Source organism: Nelumbo lutea, chromosome 2 (genome assembly GCF_056320005.1).
Source record: "Nelumbo lutea isolate HS-2025 chromosome 2, American lotus-T2T, whole genome shotgun sequence".
NCBI lineage: Eukaryota > Viridiplantae > Streptophyta > Magnoliopsida > Proteales > Nelumbonaceae > Nelumbo > Nelumbo lutea.
This window is the reverse complement of record NC_142685.1, coordinates 8,615,606-8,635,989: the sequence shown is the minus strand read 5'-3', so window position 1 is coordinate 8,635,989 and position 20,384 is coordinate 8,615,606. Positions and strand designations below refer to the sequence as shown.

The 20,384-nt window shown below is 39.9% G+C and overlaps 1 protein-coding gene across 4 annotated transcripts in view; it reads right to left on the bottom strand.

Moving 5' to 3' along the window:
* The window catches only part of LOC148868423 (Zn-dependent exopeptidases superfamily protein), a 104,305-nt gene that overhangs the window by 53,945 nt on the left and 29,976 nt on the right, over positions 1–20,384 (bottom strand). For 2 of the 4 annotated variants that reach the window (XM_088971256.1, XM_088971257.1), the window contains exons 5-7: positions 10,133–10,210; positions 9,056–9,130; positions 7,558–7,677 (exon numbers count right to left, since the gene is read on the bottom strand). In XM_088971256.1, the coding sequence (XP_088827382.1) occupies positions 7,558–7,677; positions 9,056–9,130; positions 10,133–10,210 (273 nt within the window). The remainder of the gene's footprint in view (positions 1–7,557; positions 7,678–9,055; positions 9,131–10,132; positions 10,211–20,384) is intronic. The other 2 variants (XM_088971258.1, XM_088971259.1) reach the window with 1 other exon arrangement.

Genomic DNA, 20,384 nt, shown 5'->3' with positions numbered 1-20,384 from the left:
AGTCTGTTGTACTGTGTCTATTAGGGCATCAGCCTCTAGGTCTAACTCCCCTTGGGCCCTACAACCAAGGGAAACCCTAGATGTAGGTCTAGCTGTGTTCTACGACCAACCCTAGGGTTTCTTTGCAGCAACCAACAAGAAAGATGGGAGAGTTACCTGTGAGTAGAAGAAGATGTGGCTGTTGTAACCAGTCGAAAGATCAGTTCTCTGATACCATGTTTGCTGAAATAGGGCTGTCGAATGAGAGAAGAAGAGGAAGAAGAAGAACAGAAATGAAATGGGTGGCAGTAAAAAAGTTCAGCCAGCCCTAATCTATTATATATAAGGACATTACATAATGTTACATAAATGGACAAGAGTGCCCTTGATTAGTGATGGGACACCTAGTCAAAATAAACACTAAATAAGATTAGGCCCAGTAACTAAGGCCCAATAACTAATGACTTAAGACCCAACAAAGATAAACATACAAACTAAGACAGCTGAACCAACATCTATATCCATTGTATGACATCACTTTATAAGGACCCCAAAGATCTGAATGAACCAAAGGAAAATGACTCGACACACGATTATCAACCCTAGAACTAAAGGGAACTCGATGATGTTTCCCCAACTGACACGACTCACAATCTAAACAGAAAGTTGACTCAACAAAGGAACCAAAGATTTCAAAACTTTTAGTGAAGGATGACCAAATCGACAATGCCATTGGAGAGGAGAGAGAGATGACTGGAGAGCTGTCGATGTTCTTCCACCACCGTCAAGATAATACAATCCACCAGTTTCATGCCCTCCACCAATCTTCATCCCCGTCTTGAGATCCTGAAAAACACATGAAGAAGAGTAAAAAGTAATAAAGCAATTGAGTGACTTGGTCAGCTTACTAACGGACATAAGGTTAAACAAAAATTTAGGGACATACAAAACTGAGGATAAAGATAAGGGGGTCAAGTGAACATTGCCAACAACACAAATCAAGGATGTGGAACCATTAGCATGGGTAATAGATTGTGATGTTGAGCAATGAGAGAGGGAAGAAAACACACCTAGAGTTTCAGTCATGTGATCAGAGGCTTTAGAGTCAATAATCCAGGGATTGGGTGTGGATGCCAAACAAGCCATACCTGGGTGTGCGAAAGTAGTTGTGTTCTGTTGAGAAGTGGATTTGGACAAACCTCTCATACTCATCATAGGAACACTCACCATCTCCTTCCTGAGAACATCCATAGATGTAGGAGGCATCTGATTAACTGAACGATTCTCCTGTATGAAACTGGTGTCACTAGTCATGGCATGATTGGCCCAGGTTGAGGGTGGACCATGCAAGTCATAGCAATAATTAATGGTATGTCCATACATACCACAATGAGTACATCTCCTCAGACCCGACCCACGTCCTCTGCCACGGGCTTCCCCTGAATCTCTACCTCCAATACGACCACCACCATGGTTATATGTAGGTCCACCACCACCACTCCAGCCCCTTGACACTGCAAAGGCTGATCTATCTAAGACATTAGAGTTCTCAGTAGATCCAATGGAAGTCATCCGAAGTCGAGCGAACACCTCTTCTAAGGAAGGGAGAGCTGACTCTCCTACTATCTAAGCCCGCACTGGTTCATACTCAGATTTCTCAGTAGATCCAATACGACCACCACCATGGTTATATGTAGGTCCACCACCACCACTCCAGCCCCTTGACACTGCAAAGGCTGATCTATCTAAGACATTAGAGTTCTCAGTAGATCCAATGGAAGTCATCCGAAGTCGAGCGAACACCTCTTCTAAGGAAGGGAGAGCTGACTCTCCTACTATCTAAGCCAGCACTGGTTCATACTCAGATTTCAGCCCCACCAAAAATCGAGTCACATCAAGTTGTTCTCTCTGTTGTTACTGAATTTTGACATCAGAAATGAGGGGGTGATAAACATTCAACTCATTACGAATGTTTCTCATACTAGCATAGTACTCCTCAAGACTCTGATTGCCTTGTTGCAGATTAAAGTATTCATGATACAGCTTATATACTCCGGTTGTATTGTCTTGACCAGAATACAACTTCTTAGCATGGTCCCACACATCTTTGGCAGTGTCAAGAAACATGAAATTTACACTAATCTTGGGTTCCATAGTATTCCATAACCACGTGATAATCTGTGCATCCTCTTGTTCTCAGTCTTCATACTCATGAGAACCAGTGGAGGGTTTCTCCTCCCTTATGTGTTTCATCTTCTTCTTTGCCTTCAGAAAAACTTCCACAGGTAGTCAACAGGTATCATCACATTAGATTTGCTATAACTGTTATCTCCCTTTGCTGAATTCTGTTATTACTGAATTCGGCACACTGCACACTACTTGATCACACTAATCACACTGGTTTCAGCACTTGTTATTGCTGAAGGTTGCATTCTTTACACCACAAACCCTACCTACGACTACCTGAAATCTCACCACTATATGAGAACCACTCCCCCTTCGAATCATACAAAAAAAGCAGCATAAACCCTACCACACACAGTCTGAAATCCCATCATATGATCTGAAACATTCTTCCTATTTGATTCATAACAAAAAATATGCATAGAAATCTCTTACCTCATCACCCAAAAAACAAACCACACAAGAAGAAAATCAGTCCACACAAGACACCCACTGCACCACACGAACCAGCCCTCTTCTCTTCATCGATTAGGGGAGGGCTTCTTAGAGACCACAGCAACCGACCACGAACAGCACAACTGGAGGCATAGAAACCTCCAAGGGAAGAGGGCGACCACTCCTTTTCAGCCCTATCCCTTATCTCCAATCGATGGAAGAGAAATCAAGAGAAAACATTAGATTGAGTGCGCAGAAAACAGAAATCTGGGCAGATCCGAGTTGCTTAGTTGAGCTCTGATACCATATTATAATTCGGCCTACCTTTGAGTTTTGTTAGTCTGATAACAGCCAAGAAGAGAGAAGAAGAAGAAAGAAAGAAAGAGAGAAAGGAGGAGAAAAGGAGAGAAGAAAAATCTGGTTCGAATTAGGGAAAGATCCTTTCTCCCATTCGGCCAGACATGTTTTATATTACTAATATAATGGAAAAGATACATGTGCCCTTATTTAAGTGAGGGACACTAGTTCTAATATAATATTACAGATCAGCAACCTCAAGATAAGTATAAAGACAGAAATACCCCTACACTAACATTACTATTAATATTAACTATAATTATTACTAGTTAAATATAAATATTACTATTTAATATTCATAATTAAATAGTTTTAATTATGTTTTATAATTAAAACTGCATAAAAGCACAGCCGACAGCTATTCCTAGTAAAGCAAGAAAGAGCTCTTCTCTAGCTAGATTGGCAAAGCAAGGATAGCTACTAGTAAGACAGCTCCTAAGTAGATAAGACTAAAGCTACTAGTAGGTAAGATTTTTTGCAGCTCTGCCAAAAAAGGGAGTATGGGTCTTGATCATGGTGGACCGACTCAAAACAAAATATGCCCATTTTCTTCCACTGTCCCATCCATATACAGCAGCAACAGTCGGGGTGGCAACTTAAGAGGTAGCAAGACTGACCACAATTGCAAGAATCGGTTTGACTATCTTTCATTTTGGTTATGGAAAGTGAAAATCGTTTCGTTTGGTACGAGATCGCTTCACACCTCGCTGTGCCTTCTTTAATAGCGGTATCACTTCCAAAGACAACAATACCTACATTCTCATTCTCAAGATTCAACGCTATTCCTTTCACACCACTAGCAAATTCAACCATTTCCCCAGCTTGAACCTCGGGATTCCTAAGGCCCGAGGAAGAGGAGTTAACTTCTGGCAGCACTCTACTTCCTAATCCAGAAATAAAGAGGAAGCGGAATGTTGTCTTGGGAGATCAAAGAGGAGTCAAACCTCCAGACCCCCCACGAATGTTTGACGACTCAACAAAAACGAGCCGGTACGTACTTTACTGAGCTGAGCAGTAAAGTACGGGTGAGCTTACGCTTCTACGACGAGTCGCTTCTCCCCTTCTCCACTCTCTCTGGTGGAGAAAGCTCTTCAAGCTTACGGGTGAGCTTACGCTTACTCTCAGACTCTTTGATTGGTAGGCGGGAAAACTACAGTGCGCTAACGAGCACTCCGGTTTTCGAGCAGCGCTCAAGCCACTGCGCTAACGCGTATTCAGTACTTTTGAACGAGCACGCGCAGTAGTTTTTCATCATGCTGCTAGCGCAGTAACGCGTCCATAAGATACCACTGCTTTTGGTGTTCTATGATTCACCTCCGAATAATGAGTAGGTAGTTCGATCCTTTTGATTCTTCTCTTCCTAGTAAACTGATGGGGGGATCCGAAGCAATAGGTCGGAAAATACCAAAATGTTTGAATTCACAGGTAATAACATTGATTCAATTGGCATTGACATAATAGGAATATTTCGTCTATTAAGGAGGATTCCCCGTCCTTTTCACCTAGTTGTAATGAACCACAATATCCCTACTCAGCCAGTTAAATTTATTCTTCTCATTGTTATAACTCCATAACCCGTTGCCTCCCCCTTTTAGCCACCTAATCACCACCTCCGAGTCACCTTCAAGAACCAAACATCTAATGTTCAACTCCCTTGCTCTTTGGATACCTTCTAGGGCTGCGAGAATCTCAGCCCTAAGAGAGTTTCCTTCCCCAATTGGGCCTGAGAACATAGCAATAATAGCCCCCGCCTCATTCCTAAATACTCCCCAAATCCCAGAAGGCCCTGGGTTCCTTATATAGCTACCATCAAAATTCAATTTTATGAACCCAAAAGGAGGAGGGCACCACGAAGGACTACAGGTCCTCTTACAAAGGGTAGAGGAGGCTATCTCCTTCCAATTTCTCACCATGTCAGCCACAGAATAATCTGAGAACAATTCCATAGTTTTCAAACAATGTGCCACCCTTAACAAGATTAGATCTAATAAGTTTCCAATGGTTCTTTCCTTATCTGAAAATATTCGTGAGTTTCTTTCTTCCCATAGAGACCAACACACTGCAGCCCTAATGCTTCTCCACATAGTCTTCCCTCTCTTCTTTGGCCATCTGAAAAAAGATGGAGAGAACAAGCTTTGGACACTCCTAGGGGGAATCCAAACACACCCAAAAAGGGAAAAGACCCACTCCCAAACTGATTTAGCAACCGAACAAGTGACCATAAGGTGGTAACCAGTTTCCCCATCAGCTTTACAGAGAGTACATCTATTAGGAAGTAAACAATAGTTGGGTCTCTTCTTTTGAAGTAGGTCATTTGTGTTAATTCTTTCCAGGAAAGTTTCCCAACAAAAACTACCAACCCGAGGAGAAATGGGCCTACTCCAAATTTCTTTAACCGGGAAAGACAACCCAATGGGATCAGAAGGCTGAGTTAGCTTTCAACACTGTTACTTATGACAACATTTCCGCTTGTTGTTTGGCTCTTCTAGGGCTTCTTGTTCTTCCTTAATGCAGCTGGTTTCAGGTGAGGATAAATAATTCAGCAAGTCTCTTTCAAATGTTTGTCTCCTCCACAATGAGAGCACTTGAGGTGCCTCATGTTTGAATGGTTACCCCCCTTTTGGCTTGAAGAAATCAAGGCTGAATGCTCAATAGGCTGCACTTGGGTGTCTACTTGCATCTCTTTCCTTCTAACCTCTTCATTCTTACAAAATAGTAAACATGATGTAAATCTGCCTTCTTCTATTTGTTTATCATGCCTCTCCTTATCTCTTGCATTTTCCTAGTCAAGTACAAAATGGTGGTCCAGTTCTTCCCATAGTCCTTTTAAGGTTGTAACAGACATATCCCCTTGCCTCAATGCAACAATATCTAGGGTTAGTCTATAAGTTCTTGCATTGTTCTTCCGCTGTCCATAGGTTTTAGACACCTTCTCCCAAATCTTAGATGCTATAGGGAAGTGCTGAACAGTCCTTGCTACCCTTTGAGTCATTTAAGCAAGCAGCCAGGACATAACAGTAGCATTCTCCTTGCGCCAGGTTGAGTATTTAGCACCATTCTCTTTAGGTTCCTTCTTCTGTCCATCTATATAACCCATAAGTTCCTGGGAAGTAATAAAAAGTTTGGCTGAAACAGACCATTCTCTGAAGTTGTATTTGTCTAACAACACATGGGTGATTTGCATACTATGCAGATTTGGGTTTTCTAGGTTTGAGGATCTCCCACCAGTCCTATTGTCCTTAGAGGACACTTCTGATATTGTGGACATATTCTACTTATAATAGCAACCTATAGCTGTAGTCTCAAAGAGAAAGACAAGGTTTAAGGCCTGCTGGAGCTGTTACTGGACTGAAAATAGTCAATGGATGTTAGAAGAAGCCTTACAACCTGGAAAATTTTTCCACTGAACTGAACGTAACCTCTCCACTCAAATCTGTAACTGAGAAGCTTCTGTAACTGGACTCCCTGTAATCAGGTCTAGACTGAAAGTAACTTCTGAAAACAAATCCAACACTTTTGGTAGTCAAACCTGGGCTGTAAACACTTTCTCTGCGATCTGTTCTAACTCCCAAACAGCAACTAGGACTGTCCACTCAGTCCTCCTTCCTAGATCAATTCTACACAGATCTCTCTAGTAGCCGAATGGCTACTAACTGCTGCAGAACAACTAGCAGGGCATAACAGGCTGGGGAAACTCTCTTTGGTCTCTACACCCAAAGAGAAGCCCTAGACACAGCTTTCTGTAGCCTACGATCGGTCCTAGGGCTTCTTCACAGTAGCCAAGACAAGGAGAAAAAAATAGAATAGAAGAGAGAAGAAAAGAAGGAGAAACTAGATGTAATCAGTCAGGCCAATTGGTGCTCTGATATCATGTTTGCTGAAGTGCAGAAGAAGAAGAAGAAGAAGAAGAGGAGGAAATATCAATGAATGGGCAGCAATCAAATCTCAGCCAGCCCTAGAAGCTAATATTTGTATTAACATTAAGATATTACAACAAAAGACTAGAATACCCCTGATTAGTGATGGGACACCTAGACAGTACAAAATAAAACAAGCTTAGGCCCAATAACTAAAGGCCCATAACAGACCATAGAAATAGGACATAGAATGATAAATAAGCCCACCAACATTAACCACTCGGCCCAACATAATCTTCTCACTTGAGTTTCAAATTGTCATTGTATGAACTATTGCTTTCTTATCTATAAAATGTCGCTTGAGCCATCTGAAGTACACGTGACTCTTCTTCAAAGATGTGTTATGTATTTGAAAAACTCTATTTCACTGTTATTCTTTTTTACTCCTTTCTTGACATAGTGGATGATCAGAGGATTCTCTATGGCTCATTTCTTGACATAGTGATAAAATTCTGTCTGATGGACTAATTTATCATCTTCTTCTCTTTGGCCATATTCTCTGATTCCAAGGCCTTTTCTTTTGCCGGAAGATCTATTGTAACTCCCAAACACAAACAAATAAGAACTTTGCTGATCAAATTAAAGTCTAAAAACCAATGGACTGCAAATTTAGCCTTTGAAAATTGTGACTACATACTATAAATCAATGGAAATACAAGATACATTTAAAATGCAAAAAATAAACCTTTGTGTGATACACTGCACCAGCATCTCCATATGCAAAATCAAGCCCAGAAAGACCAGCAACTTCTTTGTACACTTGGAAATCCGTTGCGGACTTTACGAGTCCAGAAAGAAACAGATCCTGCAGTACTCGTCATTTCAGTTTAATATCACTTCCAAATATCAAGAAGATATCTATGAAAACAAATAAATGTTGAGGGAGATCAGACAATTTTCTTAGGAGCTAAAACAAGCTACAGTTGGATTCCAAGGTCAACCAACTATTTGGCAGATGGGCTAGCAAAAGGAGGGGTTAATATGAATCATTTGTATTGCAGGTTGATTCCCAAGGAGAATTGTACAGAAAAGAGGGGTGGCTAGGTGGTCTCCCCCAGTTAATGTGCAAAGCTTATTTGCTTCTACTTTCTTGAGATGGCCAAAGAAAAGGGGGCGAGTGTTATGAGATGTGTAAGGGCAGCTGTGAGCTGAACTATATGGGAAGAAGAAATGCAAGACTATTCTTAGACAAGGAAAGAAAAGTAGGAAGCTGTCATTGAAATATTATGGTGAGAGTGGTTCATTGGGTAAAATCTATGAAGATATTCGCTGATTTCTCAACAGCTGATGTCATGAACAAATGGAAGGAAGTGGATAGTTTTGATTGCCACAAACCTAATATAAGCCCTGCATGGTCTCCTCCTTTGGTTGACTACATCGAGTTGAACTTTGATGGGAGTAGTGCAGGGAATCCATGCCCATCTGGTATTGAAAAAACTAACTTATGCATGACCCTAGGAAAAATCATTCGGAGGCAACTAATAGGATTCTAAGGTACCTAAAGTCATTACGCATAAAAGGTATCTACATCCTAATCATGGTCATATTCGTTCTAAGGCATATAGAGATGCTAATTTGACAAGAACCACCATTAGTTGTAGGTTGGTTTCAGGTTACCATTCATTTGTGGGAGGAAATTTGGTTATTATGTGCAACAAGTAGTTGCTGAATCCAATGAAGAAGAATTCAAATCTATGACACATGGAGTATATGAGGTATTCTATCTCAAGACATTACTTAAAGAAGAAGCTGATAGACAGGAATTCTAATGGGGGTCAACCCTGAGGAACTGGATCTCAAGTTTACAACATGAATAGATAGTGGTAATATGGAAACACTGTCTTTTGCTAGGTGACTTTTCTAGCAAACTAATTCCTTCTAATTATCAAATATATCTTCCTTTTATTAATACCATTTCTATAATTATTTATGTCAAAAATCTTTACTTCTTTCTCATTGCATCATCATCATCATTACGGATGTGCCGTTTTACATTTCAGTCCCATGAAATTAGTTTTCTTAGAAAAAGATCTCTTATATATGAAATAGAAAGTATGGAGTATGGATATATATCAGAGTTTCAGGATTTCTAAAGCTGCCTCAGAATCCTTTTCTTGGTGGATGGAGACATACCCAGGAAGGAAGAAAAAGGAGTGGGGAAATAACAGAAAAGAAACATTAACCTGTGCAATGATCTGTCCAGATGGATACTTTGCAACCTTCGCGAAGTTTTCAATAGCCAAAGGATCAGGACCACCCTGTTTCCATGCATGCCATTTAATTTTAGTGAATTCTTATCATGAGGGGGGGGGGGGATGAGAAGAAAAGCAATAGGAAAAGAAAATGCAATATTGTGTCTAATCAACAATTCAAAGAGAACAGATAAGGACGTAAGATCATAAGGACCAAGGTCCAGTTCAAACCAGAACCAAATGTATATCTATATATCAATCAAGTCACTTTGCTTACTAACTAATTTCTGGTATTTGATACTTCAACGAAAGAAACCTAAAAGAAGTATTGGTCCTTGGATGGAAGAAAGAACAAGGACCCTTGGATGCTTCGACAACTGATTAGAGAATCTATATATTTGGCATCCAATCTGAACTGCTCATTCATATGGGCGCCTTAATCAGTTAATGCAATAGAAGATGTCATTACAAGAGTATGGAGTTAATAGGGACCAGCTTCTATGGGGAACTCCAGGTCCAGGTACTGATGTAAATCTATCAGTTGTACCAGTAAATTGATGATGGCTGTCAGCCTTGAGCTGCTTGTATTGTCTACTGACTCTACTCTATATTCGTTTTGGACAGAGAGAAGCAATCCTTTATTTTAATAGTTAGTAAAACTCATAGTTATGGTTATTGATCAAAAAATAAAAAGAAAAATATACAAAAGGACATCCTGCTAAGGATCCAATAACATTTGGCCAATGATAGGGCCAGCTCAAAGCCATCAAACAGGTATACATTATTCCACAAGGACCATCTAAATGATGAATCACCAGTTGAAATGTAGCAGTATAACTCCCCAATGATTAATCATCTGGTTCCAATGGTCACTATCACGATTAAAAACAGGCCACCAAGTTCACAGGTCAGAGATGATTTCATCTGCTTCTATCCAAGAGATAGTGCATTGGTTGGACAGTCTAGATGAATGACTTATATCTTTTGCATGGTTATTAGCAGATTGTAACATTAACTACATGATGTAAGACAAACAAATTATTTCTATATTATCAGAAATAGTTGGACCTGAAATATGCTGGATTTCCCCCCGATGCCCATTGCCTCTAAATCAATAGCCAAACGAATGGTACGCCTCCAAGGATGCTGCATTAATAGTACAAAATTTACTCTTTTATGTAAAAGGATTTATCTGTTTTTTACAGAAAATATGTGCATGGTGTTCACAGTTGACTCTCCATTTTCTTATCTTCCTAGAGAAAGTTATTCATAGCACCCAAACAAAAAAAAAATACTAGTAAAAATTTCGAGAAACTCATTACACCAAGAAGAAAAAAGGAGAATATTCCCAAATATAGTGAAGAAATCATCCACTTAGCCTTCTATCATGCCAACTAAAATTATCCATGATGATAGAATCTCTGTTGAGGTTAGGTTAATGTTTGATGGCAGTTGGCTGATAGGGATCAAAAACAGTCCCTTAAGAAGTCATTGTGGAGTAGTTGAAAGTCAATTAATAGTTCACCATATTTCTTTCATTTTTGGTCCAACTATGATAAAGTGTCCCCTAGCTTTCCTTTACACTTTATCTATTGTAAGTCTGGAAAATCTTAAGTTAAACATCAATCTTTCAAGGTGAAAGAATGAAATAGGATTACGTGCTGTTGCAACCTTGAGCAATGTAATACAACTACATATACAAGTGATTCCTAAATACTAGAAATGATTTCTAGAAGCCTAGGGTGATTCAAGGGATTTTCCATCTTTCTCTTATTTCTCTTGAGGTATATTTGATTGGTACTATTTGGAGTTGGAAATTTACCTGATTTCCCATTGCAACCAAGTAATAGAATTCTTCTAATTCTCTTAAATTTTTTGATAAATGAATAATTTATTAATGCCATTAAGGTTCAAACAGAACAACCATCCCTTGAAGAAGCATGAGCAGCAACCTCTCCCAAAAAAATAATCAAACATTACAGAATACATATTACAACTAAGCCTAGTATTATCGAATCCTATTGATGCCTTGCTTGGTCAAATAATCAGCCATTACATTCGCCACTCTCCCCACCCATTGTATTCTCAAGTTTCATGTTTCTTGTTAAACCAGCATTGATAAGCAACCATATTATATCCACACATATTAAAGTACAGAAAATATTCATTTGCAAATACCTAGGTCTCGAGCCATAAATCCCATAACCAAACCAACTTGGAATGCTTTTGCCTCTATAATCTCAACTATCCATTTAAGAGACTTTTTTTATGACTATTTCTTAGGAGATTGTAATTTTTCTACTACACATAACACTATTATTTATTAAACTTTGTTTATTTTAAATTTTGTAACCTTTTACATGATCATTAATGAGATTTATAACATTAGTTTGTTAAGCTATGCATATATGTGTATATCAATGTTCCTTGGGACATTCCGATGGTTTATACATCCCATTTTGTATGGTGAAATTACACTTCACATAAAGTCAAAACTATTAAAATACATTTTTCTTATGTATAGAGTTATTAGAGTTGTATATTATAATAAAATTCATATATTTTTTATTATATATTTGAATTTCCACGGTGTATCCATGTGTATCTTAAATTTTCCATTGTATCTAATACATATCCAAAGCATATCCAAAATCCAAATGCATTTCTTTTAATTGCATCTTCAATATTCTTCGCATTTTTAGATACTTTGAACCTTGCACCCGATTTTACATCACATAAGTAAAATGTGATGCCCCTCTTAAAAAGAAAGTGTGCTATGTCAATGCAAAAGATGCCTATATAAGGTATCGGGAGTGGGTACCCGCATTAAGTATAATTAAGTTCAGGTACCAGGTACCCTAAGGTCAAAACCCAAACCCTACAAGGTTTTGATAAACAGGTCCTATTAGGTTTGGGATGGATCAGATACCCTAAAATTCCCGTGAAATTGCCATCCCTAACTACCTTAGAGTCACCTTCAATCATCAAGTTCTCCATGCTCAGCTCATTTGCAATCTAACTCCTTGTACAGCAGCCTCCCATACTGACCAGTCCAAAGAACCAAGCCTTTACAATTCCTTCCTTGTCTCTTATAGCCCCTCCAATTCCAGATGGGCCCGGGTTACCTTGACTACTCCCATCAAAATTCAACTTCATGTATTCTTCCAAAGGAGGTGTCCACATGAAGTTTACCCTATCCTTCATTGAAGAAATTCTTGACACCACACTCCAATTTATCCACAAATCATCAAAGGAGAATTGATGAAATAACCTTCTCTAGTTGCCAATTTGATATGAAATTGCTTTATTAAATATTTGTTATATTAATATCAATTTGAAAGTATTGAAATAATATAATTGAAAATAATAGTCCTAGATATGTTGATTTTCTATGTTTTAAGAGGAAATTTAATGTTACTAATAGAGAATTTTGTTATTTTTCCAAATAAAATGCATGCTGAATTGTATACAAAACTAGAAAACTTGGCACCCCACTGCCATCTAGAATCACCTAGGCACCTTAACAATTATGTTTTCACCATTTGATTTACACATGATGCACCAAATCAAGGAAATACATACAAAGGGTTTTTTTCTTTTCCAAACAATCCAAGGTGATTATTTTTCCATTAAAAAAAAAGGCATTAGGAGGGATAGACCTAGACCATACTTCCTTGAGGGTAAAGACTTGAGGATTAAGAGTCTAACAAAGGGACTTAAAAAGGAGGCACAAGAAAAAAGACCTTTGGGTGAGGAACTAGACCCTTTTGCCAAGCTTATGGGGTTCCAAACAAACTTTACTCAGAAGAAACAAAATCTTTTCCATTGAAACAAACTATTCATCTCTCAACCCTCTATGAAAACCAAGATCCTAATTGCCTAATTATGACCAAAAGGAAGTGATAAAGGGGTAAGGAATTTTGAAATAACCTCATTTTGTACAAAGAAATGGAGTACAAAGAGGGGAAAAGGTCCTTAAGAGGAGAGTCACTAATCAAAAATCCTCTCAAAACCGAACCGAATTACCAAAGCACACATAATACCTAATAAGACTGAGAAAATGAGGAAGGATACCATGAATTGCTTTCCAAGGTGCTACAAACATAGTTCAATGAGATACTCCAGCATCCCAACCATTCTCCGAACTCCATGAATACTATCTACCACCTTATACCACAACCTCTCTCTCTCTCTCTCTCTCTCTCTCTCTGTAGCAGCCATTTCCACAACCAATTCTCTAGAAGAGCTCTATTCTTTTTAACCACATTCTTGATATCCAACCCACTTAATTCCTTGCTCCTGGCTCCTAGAGGAAATCTCTCATCACTTTATCTAACTTCTTTGCTTCCCTTGGTGGAATCCTAAAAACAAAGAGAAAATAAATTAGCAAATTAGAAAACACAAATTTTATCAAAGTAATCTTACCACCTAAACATATGTAATTCATTTTCCATGCAACCAATCTCTTTTCATACCTTTCGAAAATTGCATTCCAAAATCTTAGGATTAGAACCAAGAGGAATACCTAGGTAGATCATAGGCCAGAGGGTGGTAGAACACTCTAAACAAGCCACTAAAGAACCTACCACCCTTTCTTCCATAGCATATAAAACATATGCAAGTATGTCAAACTTTCAATTTCTTTATTTCTTTCTAGTTGAAAACAGCCCTCTTGAAGTATAGAACTGCTTGAGATTAGATGCAAAACCAAAAAACGAACAAGAGAAGATTAAAAAGAGAGAGAGAGAGAGAGCTGGCGGCAATGAGAGTCAGAGAGTGAGAGGTTCGAACTAGACCTCCCTCTAACACTAAAACATTTTATTAAGTTAATCTTTGAATTATTACAGAGAGGCCCTTGGGTGGGCAAGAAATTACAAAAACAGAGTATATAAGAGTATGGGTCCAGAATAAGGCCCACTACAGAGGAAAACATAAACATAACATAGAATGACAGCCTATGGGCCATTCGGCCCATCTCCTCTGCACTCCCCCTCAAGCTGAGCATAGATGTTAATCATGCCCAGCTTGCTAGTGTCATGTTGAAGCCTTGCCTTGGAAATACCCTTGGTGAGAAATCTGCCAATTGTCCTTCAGAAGTTATGAATGGAAGACACACTTCACCGGAAGAGACTCTTTCTCGAATAAAGTGCCTATCAACCTCAATATGTTTGGTTCTATCATGTTGTACTGGGTTGTGAGCAATGTTGATGGCAGCCTGATTATCATAGTACAACATCATGGGTTTGTCATGATCAATCCCAAGTTCTTCCATTAAGGACCTTAGCCACAACAATTCAGAGACTCCATGTGCCATGGCTCTATACTCTGCTTCGGCGGAGGATCGGGTTGTTTCTTACTCCTCCAAGAGACAACATTACCAGCCACCAGACTGCAATACCCTAAAGTAGATCTTCTATCATCAATATTTCCAGCCAAATCAGCATTAGTATAGGCTTCAAGTTTCAGATGACCATGCTTGGTAAATAGAATTCATTTTCCTGGAGAGCCTTTCAGATAGCACAAAATTCATTCTACTACTGCCATATGAGTATCTCTAGGAGCATGCATGAACTAGCTAATACAACTGACAACATACGCAATATCTGGCCGAGTCATGCACAGGTACAGGAGCTTCCAAAGAAGTCTCTGAAAGACCCCTTTGTCTTCCAACAATGTTCCATCCAAAGCTGAAAGTTTGTGACTCACATCAATGGGAGTTGCAGCTGGTCTAGCAACCATTTTTCCAATTTCAGACAGCAAATCAAGGACATATTTCCTCTGGGAAATAAGAATCTCATCCTTGGATCTAGCAACTTCTATGCCAAGGAAGTATCTCAACTCCCCCAGATCCTTAATCTCAAATTTTGTACGGAGGAAAGACTTAAGGGCCCGAATGCCAGAGGCATCATCACCAGTCACTATAATGTCATCAACATACACAATGAGATACACTGCTAGAGATCCACTTTTCTTCACAAAGAGAGTATGATCTGATTATCTGAACATAGACGAATTTAACAAGTGCAGCTCTAAATTTCTCAAACCAGGCTCTAGGAGACTGTTTGAGGCCATAAAGTGATTTCTTCAATTTGCATGCCTTTCCTTGCATATCTTTCCCATACATTCCTGGAGGGAGACACGTGTAGACCTCCTCATGTAAGTCACCATTCAAAAATGCATTCTTTACATCCAACTGATAAAGAGGCCAATCAAAGTGAACTGCCAGAGATAAGAGAACCCTCACAGATGTCATCTTGGCAACAGGAGCAAAGGTCTCCAGGTAGTCAATCCCATATGTCTGTGTGTAGCCTTTTGCAACAAGTCTGGCCTTGTACCTCTCAATAGTCCCATCAGCCCTGTATTTAATGGTAAAGACCCACTTGCACCCAACTAGATCCTTCCCTTCAGGCAAATCCACCACCTCCCAAATATCATTTTTGTGTAGAGCATCCATTTCAGACTTCATGGCATCTCTCCATTCTGGAATCCCAAGAGCTTCTAACACAGACCTAGGAATGGGGTTAGAAGCAACTGAAGAGAGGTAGGCAAAGTATGAAGGAGAAAGTAGAAGCAACCGAAATGCAGTGTGAAGTGCACTTCCGCTTTCCTTTCCTAACAGCAATGGGGACATCAAGATCTGGGAAAGATGGTTCCAAAGAGGCTGAAGCAATACCTATTACCTCATCTGTGATTGGGAATGTATGAGTCTCATCTGTTGTAAGGGAAACGACTTGCTCATTCCTGGATCTTTGCCTTTGATACACTTTGGGATTATGGGTAGGACGAGGAGGTAAAGAAATAGGGGCACTAGGGCAAGAGGAATGAAATGGTTGATCCTCCTTTGATTCATTTGGTGAGGATACAGGCTTGTCAAGTGACTCAACTGGGACAGGAAGAGGAAGAGCAAATACTTGTGACAGACTCTCCCCCTGTTGACAATGTCCTTCCTGAGAGGAACCATAAAAAGGAGAAAGCTCATCAAAGGTAACATTCATAGAGACATGTCGAGTGCCAGCCGTTGGATCAAAACAACAATAACCCTTGTGTGGGGGAGTAACCAAGGAATATGCATTTGTGGGCTTTTGATTCAAAATTATGTCTCTGGGCACTTGGAATGTGAACATAACAGGTACAACCAAACACACGAAGAGGAATCGGGAAGAGATCTTTATCTGGATGAAGAAGACTGAAGGGGGATTTAAACCCTAAAACCCTGGAAGGCATACGGTTTATGAGATAGGTAGCAGTAAGAACAACATCACCCCAAAATCTTGTGGAACATGTGAGGCAAACAAAAGGCTCCTTGCAACTTCAACAATATGTCTATTTTTCCTTTCAGCAACTCCATTTTGTTCAGGGGTTCTAACACAGGAGCTTTGGTGAAAAACCCCCATGTCAGAGAGATACAAGGATAAACTCTTCTAAAAATACTCTTTTGCATTGTCAGATCTGAAAACCTTAATTCTGGTATCAAATTAAGTTAAAACAAGCTCATGAAATTGCCTCACAAGTCTTGGGACTTCATCACGGGATTTCATTAGATATATCCAAGTGAATCTAGAAAAATCATCAATAAACAAGATGAAATATATGTAGCCCCCCATAAAAGATAAGTGGTAAGGCCCCCACACATCAGAGTGCACAATATGAAAAGGAAAATAAGATCTTTTATTGCTCACAGGGTAATTTTTTCTACAATGCTTTGACAATTGACATGACTCACAATTGAGACTGGACACACTGACTCCCTTAAACAATTCGGGAAGTAAATGACTTAAAGCAGAAAAAGGTAAATGACCCAACCGACAATGACTCAACATAATTCGACTGACCGACTCTAAAGAAGTAGAACCAAAGGCAGCATTCTTGGGATGATCAAAGCATTGGCCAGGAGTGTCGAGCAAGTATATTCCATTCGCTTCATGGCCACTCCCAATCACCTTCCGAGACTCCAGGTCCTTAAACACACAGTGAGAAGGGGAAAAGGTTACACAACAATTCAATGACTTTGTCAAGCTACTTACAAATAATAAATTGGTATTTAATTTAGGTACATGAAAAGTGGAAGATAAGAGTAAGGAGTTTGTAGCCTTGACAGTTCCCTTGCCAGAAATAGAGGCAAGAGAACCATCAGTTAAGGTGATTTTGTCTCGACCAGGAAGCAAATCATACGAAACAAACAGAGTGGAAAGGTTGGTCATGTGATCAGAAGCACCTGAGTCTATGATCCGAAGGGTCTTAGGATTACCTGAGGTGGATGCATGGTTAGTAGAAGCTCTTATACCTGAGTGAGCAAATGCGGTGGTGGCTGAATTTCCAGAAGGGTTGGATGATGAAGTTACACCTTCAAGATGGTTGATCATCTTTCCAAACTTCTCATACTCGGTTTTCATGGCTGCCAACTATGCACAGGCAGACTCAACTTCTGTATCTGTACCCATGGCTGCATTTGCACTCCCTGTCTTTCTACTATCATTTTTCTTCTGGAACCGAACAAGGACAAGACTGGGATGCAATTTCCAACACTTTTTCCTTGGTGTGTTTCATCTTCTTGTAATATTCACAGACCGCCTCCTTCTTTCCTGTGCCACTGGGACCCCCTATAACCCCTTTGGGTTTAACCCCCATATTTGCAAAATGATCATTGATGCCAACTCCTTGAACCTGTACTTGTCTTCTACTCTCTTCACCGTTGACCAAAGCATATGCTTGCGACAATGAAACACTTTCCTTGGACAAAATGTTATGCTTTGTGATATCATATTCAGGATTCAGCCCAGTTAGGAACTCAAAGACCCTGTTCCTTTCAACTAATTTCCTGTATGTTTTAGCATCATTGGGGGTATCCCATGTTACAGCCTCTATCAGATCAATCTCTTGCCATAAAGATTTCAGGGTTGAGAAGTATGCCGCAAGGGATTTCTCCCCCTATCTTAGATTCTTCACATCACTCCTCAGTTTATAGGCTCTGGCAACATTCAATTTCTAGGAGTAGGTTTCTACAACACTATCCCAGATTTCCTTAGCCAAGTTCATCCAAAGATAGTGTTGACTAATCTGTGTCTGCATTGAATTCACAAGCCACCCAATCACTGTGTAGTTCTCTTGCATCCATCTCTCATAAGATGGATCGTCCTCTGGGGGAGCTTTCTTGCTCCCAGAAACAAACCCCCATTTTCCTCTGCTACAAATATGGATTTTCACTGATTGTGACCATGCCAAGTAGTTGGTTCCATCAAGTTTAACTGTAGTTACAGCCAACATAGAATCGGCTAGGGTTCCCAAAGTCTGTCCATATTCAACAGCACTCTTGCTTTCAAGGTCTGAGAAGTTCATCATGAAAAGGTTCCAATTAGGGTTTTAATAAGTTTCTCAAAGTGCAGGGATTCTTGATGAACTTGGTTTGAGCTGAATCGGCAACACCACACAGCTCACAAAATCAGTTCAGTCTTGACAACCGTGACAGCCAAGCTCGGTGGCAGCTCTTTCTAGAAGAAGAAATACTGTTTCAGCCTTCAAGGGGCAACCAGCAGACCTCCAAACACAAAGTATTTCAGGTCCCCAACAACCGTTGTTCCAAAGAGAATAAATAACAGTCGACAGTCCTTAAGAGGCCTTTTAACAAACACTTTGTGTGCAGTAGTTAACACCCTATTGATAACTAGTAGAATCCACTTCAATAGTATTTCATAGGTCCAAGAAAAGGTTGGGCTGAATTAGAGACTAATACCATTGAGTCCAAACCAGTTTCAGCAACTTGATAGTCCAACAACAGTCGAACTGCTTCCCAAAATAACCCAAAAATCTCTGAGTTGAATCAGTCCAGCAACAGCCGAACAGTAGAGCAGAATGGAGAGGGGTTTCAAGTACTTTAACAGCCCTCCCAAGCAAAGAAAATAACCCAGCAATAACTGCGGTAACTTACAGTATGTGAATCTCTTATTTGAGCTTCAAATCAGGCCGAACACCTTTCTCTCTAATTCTTCCTGGTCACTGAACTATTCTCCAAGTGGGTAGAGACTTGGGCACCCTCCAATGACCTCCAAGAACTAGGCGAATGACTTTAAACTTCCAGCCCTAGAACATCCTCATGCGGTCGGCTGGACTAGAACCACATGAGGGTCACGCCAAGCTCTGGCCTACTCTGATACCAAGTTGAAAACAGCCCTCTTGAAGTATAGAACTGCTTGAGATTAGATGCAAAACCAGAAAACAAACAAGAGAAGATTAAGAAGATGAGAGAGAGAGAGAGAGAGCTGGTGGCAATGAGAGTTAGAGAGTGAGAGGTTCGAACTAAACCTCCCTCTAACACTCTAAAACATTTTATTAAGTTAATCTTTGAATTATTACAGAGAGGCCCTTGGGTGGGCAAGAAATTACAAAAACAGAGTATATAAGAGTATGGGCCCAGAATAAGGCCCATTACAGAGGAAAACATAAACATAACATACAATGACAGCCTATGGGCCATTCGGCCCATCTCCTCTACATTTCTTAATTGCACTATTTCAAAGGCATGTGCCTAAGCTAAGGCACAAAGCGCACCAGGCACACACTCAAGCTATAGCACAAAGCACACCAGGCATACACCTTTTCAAAGGGGCTGCACCTGGACCTAGGTGCAGAGCCTAAAATGTTTCTAGCTTGTGCACCTAGGCATGCCTTTCAAATCACTGCTTGGAACCCACTGTAGAAATGTCCTTGACATTTTCCTGTCATTAAGGCCTCAATAGCTCCCCAACTTGATTGAGGAAGACAATGGTGGATACAAGTTAGCATCCACCATCATCCCTCCACTTACCATGTGCAATTTAAGTAGGTCACGTGCCCCCCCCCCCCCTTTGGGCTTTTACCTACATCTGTCTTTAGAACGCTTCAAGACACCAGGCCCAATATTCATTATTTCCCTACCCCTCATGAAATTTCTTAAGTATCACATAATGGGTCTTGTCGACTGGTTTTACCCCATCGGTTTGGTTCACTCTCGAGCCCTCTAATGCACAGTCAAATTTCCAATTCTCACCTTGGTCTTTCTGCACATGTGAAGTGCCATTAATGACACTGATCAGCGCCTGGGCATATGACCAGCCACATGCTGACCCTTCTTTTCTTGATCCAAAAATACCTCCTGTTTTCTCAGATTTTCCACCACCCAGACTTTGTTCTTCCAAATTTGTATAACTTCTCATCTCATTTGAATTAACCACTCATTTCCTACCATGTAAACTTTCTTCTTTGAGCCCTCCATCTTCCTCCCACCTAGCGTCCTTTCACAAAGTTGCTTCAACGGGCATTGTTAACCTGGATAACTAATACATTT